The sequence below is a fragment of the Ammodytes marinus genome, assembly GCF_949987685.1.
Source record: "Ammodytes marinus genome assembly, chromosome: 22".
Taxonomy (NCBI): Eukaryota; Metazoa; Chordata; class Actinopteri; order Uranoscopiformes; family Ammodytidae; genus Ammodytes; species Ammodytes marinus.
The window spans coordinates 2,090,247-2,098,801 of NC_137226.1; the positions used below are offsets into that span (position 1 = coordinate 2,090,247).

At 41.4% G+C, this 8,555-nt stretch overlaps 1 protein-coding gene across 2 annotated transcripts in view; it reads right to left on the bottom strand.

Moving 5' to 3' along the window:
- Nucleotides 1–936: 936 nt before the first annotated feature.
- dmtf1 (cyclin D binding myb-like transcription factor 1) overlaps nucleotides 937–8,555 on the bottom strand; it is a 13,059-nt gene continuing 5,440 nt past the window's right edge. For both annotated transcript variants that reach the window (XM_080051022.1, XM_080051021.1), the window contains exons 9-18: nucleotides 8,377–8,486; nucleotides 7,871–7,986; nucleotides 7,330–7,442; nucleotides 6,358–6,509; nucleotides 4,747–4,932; nucleotides 4,118–4,203; nucleotides 3,041–3,199; nucleotides 2,151–2,366; nucleotides 1,276–1,375; nucleotides 937–1,049 (exon numbers count right to left, since the gene is read on the bottom strand). In XM_080051022.1, coding sequence (XP_079907148.1) covers nucleotides 1,015–1,049; nucleotides 1,276–1,375; nucleotides 2,151–2,366; nucleotides 3,041–3,199; nucleotides 4,118–4,203; nucleotides 4,747–4,932; nucleotides 6,358–6,509; nucleotides 7,330–7,442; nucleotides 7,871–7,986; nucleotides 8,377–8,486 — 1,273 coding nt within the window. In that variant the 3' untranslated portion in view covers nucleotides 937–1,014. The remainder of the gene's footprint in view (nucleotides 1,050–1,275; nucleotides 1,376–2,150; nucleotides 2,367–3,040; nucleotides 3,200–4,117; nucleotides 4,204–4,746; nucleotides 4,933–6,357; nucleotides 6,510–7,329; nucleotides 7,443–7,870; nucleotides 7,987–8,376; nucleotides 8,487–8,555) is intronic.

The following is an 8,555-nucleotide window of genomic DNA, read 5'->3' on the forward strand; positions in this document are numbered from 1 at the left end:
ACCTATGTTTTTTTTATACAGTGCCTTGAAAAAGTATTCATACCGCTTGAACTTTTCCACATTTTGTCACGTTACAACCACACACACGTACATTTATTTTATTGGGATTTTTATGTGATAGACCCAAGCCCCAACCTCAGCGATTTTTACCAGCATCCAATAAGGAAGTGACCTACAACTGTAGTAACCAGGAAGTGCCACTAGGGGGGTGGAAGCAGAAGACAGCCATCTCTCATTGACTCCAATGTTAAACATGCCGTTTTCACAGCATTATTAAACCTATTTACAGCCTGGGCCACGAAACCATTTTAGTCTGTATGTTTAGGTCATATCTCCAAGACAACACTGAGGGGGGTGAATTTTTTTGGCCCACGCTAGTTTTTATTCTTTTGGAGGTTAAAATGTATTGGCGCGATCTCTTGAGTGACAGCTCTCCGCCCGTTGTCCCTCACTTTGCCTCGGAGGTATTACGTCAGCTATCTCCCTCCCCCCTCACAAGATGGCGACGCGCACAAACCAGGATTATTGGATGCCGTGTGAATAACTGAGGTCACCCCGGATGCTACATCCATATTATTTACTATCTATGGATAGACCAACACAAAGTGGCGCATAATTGTGAAGTGGAATGAAAATTATACGTGGTTTAAAAAAAATATATATATATAAATGAAAAAGTGTCAAGTGTGGCGTGCAGAAGTATTCAGCCTTTCCCCCCGCTCCCTGAGTCAATACTTTGTAGAAGCACCTATCACTGAAATTACAGCATACAAATGTTGGTCTATCACATTAAATCCCAATAAAATAAATGTGTGTGTGTAGATAGATAGATAGATAGATAGATAGATAGATAGATAGATAGATAGATAGATAGATAGATAGATAGATAGATAGATAGATAGATAGATAGATAGATAGATAGATAGATAGTGACAAAATGTGAAAAAGTTCAAGGGGTATGAATACTTTTCCAAGCCACTGTAGATATTTTCTTCATCGTGATGGAAGTCCAGCTCAGTCGCAGCCGTCCTGGTTTTCCAATATCGGATCTAAGGACAAAGACACACAGAGGTAAAGAGTGTGTGTGTGTGTGTGTGTGTGTGTGTGTGTGTGTGTGTGTGTGTGTGTGTGTGTGTGTGTGTGTGTGTGTGTGTGTGTGTGTGTGTGTGTGTGTGTGTGTGCGTGTGTGTGTGAGTGAGAATGTGTATGTCTGTCTGTGTGTGTGTGTGTGTGTGTGTGTGTGTGTGTGTGTGTGTGTGTCTGTGTGTGTGTTACCTGTCAGTGTGCTGCTGATGTTTGGTGGAGACACAATCAACACAGTGCCGCCAGACGTTATCCCAGAATGCACCACTGCACCTTCAACAGAATTCAGCTCCTAACACACACACACACACACACACACACACACACACACACACACACACACACACACACACACACACACACACACACACACACACACACACACACACACACACACACACACACACACACACACACACACACACACACACACACAAAATATTTGATGATTATGCATTTACTTCTATCATTACCTCATTACCTTCTGGTTAAAGGTGCCCCAAGGAACTTTTTAGTTTGTGTCAATTTTTCTGGAGACTACAGTCTAAATGAGGAGGCTTTGTTCCTATCAATGACATACAGTACTGTCTACACAGGTCAAAGGCATCAGCAACAAAACAATTTAAGCTACGATATGACTCTTTTAAAATTATGAACAGTTACAATTAAACGTTTGAAATGGTCTGAATTTACCCACCTTACCCCCTGAATATAATGTGAATTTTCCCTGCTCCAAAGAGGCTGTAACAGAAATCAAAGGTGCTCCGAGGAACTTTCAGTGTGTGTTAATTCTAGCGCCCCCTTTGGACAAAAGCGGTAGTGTTTTTACTACGCCAGCTGTTGTTCCTGGGTGAGCGTATACCCATGACAAAGGCATTAAGAAAAACTATATAAAAATAGCATTCTTTGCACTGATGGTCTCGTTTGCTGTTACATGTAATTTATGATCATCAGAGGAGAAATGAGACTGTTTCAGAAATATCTAAAAGTTCCTCGTAGCACCTTTAAATAAGAAAAAAAAAAACAATAACACAAAAAATATATTAATGTTTTATTTCTGTTTATACCTTATCAGTGAAGTCTTCTGTCATTGGCTCCTGAGTTTCCGCGACGACTGTTTCGGAACCTTCCAGGAGACTCGAGGGTTCCAAAGGGTCGTCGTCATGGCTACGACACTCTTCCGTCTCCACGACCAGCTGTGATTGGTCGAGAGGGTCCGAGGAGGCGGGGTCAGAAGAGACTGTCTGGATGATGACGCCTTCGCTGGAGCAAAGAGTGTCAGCCTATGGTAGGATGGATAGATGGATAGATAGATAGATAGATAGATAGATAGATAGATAGATAGATAGATAGATAGATAGATAGATAGATAGATAGATAGATAGATAGATAGATAGATAGATAGATAGATAGATAGATAGATAGATAGATAGATAGATAGATAGATAGATAGATAGATAGATAGATAGATAGATAGATAGATAGATAGATAGATAGATAGATAGATAGATAGATAGATAGATAGATAGATAGATAGATAGATAGATAGATAGATAGATAGATAGATAGATAGATAGACACACACGACCGATAGTCAATTGTGAGATTTTTGTCTATTTATCTTCCATAACATGTCTTCTTTCATACTAGTATAAATCAAAGGTCCAACATGTATATTCAGGTGTTTATTTGACTAAACCTTGTCTGTTTGCGTCTGTATATTTCTCCTATACAACCATCTTTAACGGACGTTATCTCAACACCAGTAATACTCTGAACCAAAAATATCAACTTCTAAAGCACTTACATCAACTAAACTTTCCATAATCATTCTCAGCACTATTCTGAAGGTTATTACAGAAGGATTTCTCAATACATTGTTAATTGTCTGATTTATGAGACAATTTCTTCTTCAAAAAAAACATACTGAAATGCATTTCTTTTTTCTTAAACTGACCGACAGGCTGTGTAGTATGATGTGTTCGTGTGATGAGGGGGAGGAGCTTGTTGTCAGGGTAACAGTCCCGTTGCCGCCCAGGCTGAGAGGAAGCCCCTGATTGGTTGTAGTCTGCAGGTAGTAGGTCCCAGGTGTTCCCGTAGGCTGCAGGTGGAAAGACTGAAGAGAACACAAGATAAGGTGAGAATCACGTTGCATTCCGAATCTCATACTCTTTCTTTTTTCTATTCTACATACTACATCCGACGATAAAAAGAATCTAGTTAGGATGCAGTAGGCATACTATTGGGACATACTTTACTCTCTTATTTCATCATAACATTGCGCCTTGATCTTGCCTCTTGCTTTTATATCCGTCGCATCCCCGTTTGTTTTCATATGGAGGCTTCGTCGATGTGACGTCACTTCACGTGCGCACTGGATTGTGGGTCAGAATCGCCCAAATAGGATGCACTTTTCAACACTAACAATCTTGGCCGCATGAAGTAGGACATCCGGGTACTTCTAACCATCCTAAATCTGGCCACAAGAATCGGGACATCCTAAATCTTCTTTCTACATACTATATAGTAGAAAGTATGCGATTCGGAACGCAACCTCTATTATCAGCCAATTTGTTTCATCTTTTGATTTCTGAACATGGATACGTCGACATGAATTATAATTTTCTTTTCCTCCTCTACTCAATTTTTTTAAACAATAAACAAAACAACAAAAATAAGAGAATTTTATTTCAAATAAATAAGTTGAGATTCCAAAACCTTATTGCAGTAAAAGTATGTAGTCTGTATTTTCATATTTTCATTTAAAGGTGTTGTAGTACAGACAGACAGACAGACAGACATATACACAGACAGACAGACAGACAGATGGATACATAGACAGACAGACAGACAGACAGACAGACAGACATATACACAGACAGACATATACACAGACAGACAGACATATACACAGACAGACAGATGGATACATAGACAGACAGACAGACAGACATACAGACATATAAACAGACAGACAGACAGACAGACAGACAGATGGATACATAGACAGACAGACAGACAGACAGATTCTTACAGGCAGGATCTCAAAGGTCTGCAGAGCTCCTGTGTTCAGAGTGATGGTTTCACTGTCGCTGCCCACTGCTGATGTAGAGTCTGAGGCTGAAAGAGGAACACACACACACACACACAGAGGGATATGGATGTTAGTATTGTAACCAAGAAAATGGACATCTGTTTATGTGAAGTCTTAACCTGCATAGAGAGACACTTTATAACTAGCATTAAAAAGTGCAGTCAGTGATTCTGGAGAACGCTTGTTGTCAAAATCACTTTTTTGTCAAAATCAGTGAATATCTCCTCATGATCCACTACTTGTCAGACAGACAGACAGACAGACAGACAGACAGACAGACAGACAGACAGACAGACAGACAGACAGACAGACAGACAGACAGATAGATAGATAGATAGATAGATAGATAGATAGATAGATAGATAGATAGATAGATAGATAGATAGATAGATAGACAGACAGACAGACAGACAGACAGACAGACAGACAGACAGACAGACAGACAGACAGACAGATAGATAGATAGATAGATAGATAGATAGATAGATAGATAGATAGATAGATAGATAGACACACACACAGAGACACACAGACAGGCAGACAGACAGACAGTAACATTGAGCACTGACCCATGTGTGTGATCTGCAGTGGGATCTGAACAGGGATCTGCAGCTGTGATGTCACAGAGCTGGAGGCGGGGCTAACAGCACTCTCGTCCAATCGCGTGAGTCGAATCTGCAGAGCGGACGAGTCACTTCCTGGTCCAGAGGGCTGAGAGGAGGCGGCCATCAACTCCTGGAGACCTTTAAGGAGGACTGGAGAGAGATCACATTTTTAAAGGGACACTGTGTAACGTGACATCATCAAGAAAGTTCTACAAAGTTCTAGAATGCAACGCTCCCTGGGTAACCCCAACCCTTTAGAATAATAACAGAAGCTACAGTGGCCTTCAAGGACAAGAACAATTCTACATTCTAAACAATGCACCTGATGACATTCCAACTAACATGGATTCCTCCATAAGACCTTACCTGCTCAATGTACAAAATTTTATATTAATATTTGTAATTCTCCGCTCTGGAGGATAATTCAGATTATTGGCAGAGGTGATTTTACACCAATGAGGACATATTTATGAATGAGGATATTGATTATAGATAATAAATTACTTAAAATGTTACACAGTGTCCCTTTAAAGCAGAGGGAGGTAACTTTTTCAATGTAATATTTGGCAAAAATGTCACAGCGGTTGAGGTATTTGGATTCAAATGCGTTAAGTATCTCTATCTCAACTGCTATTTTCTCCAACATGACATACTGCAGCTTTAACTTCTGTTAGCACATTTCAACTTGTGCTAGCAAAGATCTCTGTGACAGCAGGCGCTCGTGTCGTAAAAACCATGAAAAACTGAAAACTCTTCGTAGCAGCTCCGTACACTTCCTTGGCCCTGGCCTGGTTGGAAGAGGTGAGCTTTGTGCGTGCCTGCCTGTCTGCCTGCCTGCGTGCGTGCGTGCGTGCGTGTATGTGTATGTGTGCATGTCTGTCTGTCTGTCTGTCTCTCTGTCTGTCTGTCTCTCTGTCTGTCTATCTCTCTGTCTGTCTCTCTGTCTGTCTGTCTGTCCTGCCTGTCTCTCTGTCTGTCTGTCTGTCTGTCTGTCTCACTATCTCTCTCTCTCTGTCTGTCTGTGTGTCTCTCTGTCCTGTCTGTCTGTCTGTCTGTCTGTCTGTCTGTCTGTCTGTCTGTCTGTCTGTCTGTCTGTCCCTCTGTCTGTATGTCTGTCTGTCTGTCTGTCTGTCTCTCTGTCTGTCTCTCTGTGTACATACCACTGAAGGGAATGTCCTTGTGGTTGGCCACTTGTCTGTGTGTGTGTGTCTGTCTGTCTCTCTCACTATCTCTCTCTCTGTCTGTCTGTCTGTCTGTCTGTCTGTCTGTCTGTCTGTCTGTCTGTCTCACTATCTGTCTGTCTGTCTGTCTGTCTGTCTGTCTGTCTGTCTGTCTGTCTGTCTGTCTGTCTGTCTGTCTGTCTGTCTGTCTGTCCTGTCTGTCTGGCTCACTATCTCTCTGTCTGTCTGTCTCACTATCTCTCTGTCTGTCTGTCTGTCTGTCTGTCTGTCTGTCTCTCTCACTATCTGTCTGTCTGTCTGTCTGTCTGTCTGTCTGTCTGTCTGTCTGTCTGTCTGTCTGTCTGTCTGTCTGTCTGTCTGTCTGTCTGTACTGCCTGTCTCTCTGTGTACATACCACTGAAGGGAATGTCCTTGTGGTTGGCCACTTGTCTCTTGATGCTCCACCACTTTGAGCGAAGCCACTGAGGCGACCGCACACTGCTCCAGCCCCCCGCCAGCTCCTCCCACACGATCTCATTCTCATCCTCCACACACAGCTCCGAGATCCTGGGAGACAGACAGACAGGCCTGAGTGTGTGTGTGTGTGTGGGGGGGGGGGGGGGAGGAGTTTGTGTGTGTGTGTGGGGGGGGGGGGGTGAGGAGGGAGGAGTGTGTGTGTGTGTAGGGGGTGGGGGGGGGTGTGTGTGAGTGAGTGAGTGTGTATCTCATTCTCATCCTCCACACACAGCTCTGAGATCCTGGAAGACAGACAGACAGGCGTGAGTGTGTGTGTGTGTGGGGTGTGGGGGGTGGGAGGGAGGAGTGTGTGTGGAGGGTGAGGGGGAGGGGGGGTGTGTGTGTGAGTGAGTGAGTGAGTGAGAGAGTGAGTATCTCATTCTCATCCTCCACGCACAGTTCTGAGATCCTGGAAGACAGACAGGAGTGAGTATGTGTGGGGGGGGGGGGGGGGGGGGGAGGGAGGAGTGTGTGTGAGTGAGTGAGTGAGTGAGTGAGTGGGGTGGGGGGGAGTGAGTGAGTGAGTGAGTGTGTGTGTTTATATCATTCTCATCCTCCACTGCTAGCTCTGAGATCCTAGAAAATATTTTCGGATTTTTATAAAAGCTTATTGAGACTCCCAACTTTATTTATATATTTTATTTTATTTATTTAACCTTTATTTATACTCGAGAGATCAAATTTGATAGTTTTTACTATTTTAGACCACACACACACACACACACACACACACACACACACACACACACACACACACACACACACACACACACACACACACACACACACACACACACACACACACACACACACACACACACACACACACACACACACACACACACACACACACACACACACACACACACACCTGCGTATCAGGTTGAGGTCGTCCTCCTTCATCCACTCCGTTCCTCCGCTGTGTTTCCAGTTCAGGTAGTTCAACCATTTGGACCGACACTGTTTCTCTGAGCGCGTCCCAACCTGCCCGGCAACCGAAAAAATAAATAATATATTAAATTAATTAATATTCCAAATAATTGAAAATAATTTAAAAATAAAATGATAGAATATTTAAAAAATAATAATAATTTATTAATAAAATAATACTTTTTACTTTTTTAGAATAAAAAAAAAACATTTACTATTAAATAATTGAAAAATAATATATATATATATTATATATAAATAAAATATGATGAACTATATCAAATTAAAGAAATAAACTGCTTCTTTGAGAGCATGCCAACCTGCTCGGCAACCGTAAAAAAATTAAAAATAATAATATTCCAAATAATTTAAAGAAATTGAAAAATAAAATATAATAAAAAGATTTTGTAAAATGGAAATAAATTAAATAATATAAATAAAATATAATTAAATATATAAAATAAAATAAAAACACTGCAAACCTTGTCGGCAACCGTTGCCCAGGAGACGCCCCCGGTAACAGCGGAACCCGGCGTGGCCCCCGACATCTCGTACACGACCTCCGCCAGACGCCTCTCCTCCTCCTCTGACCATTTACCTGGGGGAAATACATTCATTGATTAACATTCCAAATTAATTGATAAATAAAAAAAATGTAATATTAAAAAACTAACACTAAAAAAAAAAAAAAAATTAAAAAAATGTATAATAATTCAGAAATTAAATAAATATAATATAATAAAAATATAACTAAATAAATAAATTTTTCGCAGCTCCAACTAATTATTGGTTGAAAACTAGATTTTTTCCCCCTTAACTTAAAGGTGTAGTCAGTGAACGCTTGTTGTCAAAATCGCTTTTTGACAACACACACACACACACACACACACACACACACACACACACACACACACACACACACACACACACACACACACACACACACACACACACACACACACACACACACACACACACTCCTCTGTACCTGTATTGCACGTGTCCTTCATCAGTCTGCAGCGATCTTTAACAGAAGACGCACTGCGACCCAAAGCCGCTCCGATCGTCGCCCAGTCGTTTCCATGTTTCTCCTTCAACCTGAAAAAACAAGATGTGTACAATTATTTTTTGGCATTTTCTTCAAGCTTTATTAGACAGTACAGAGTT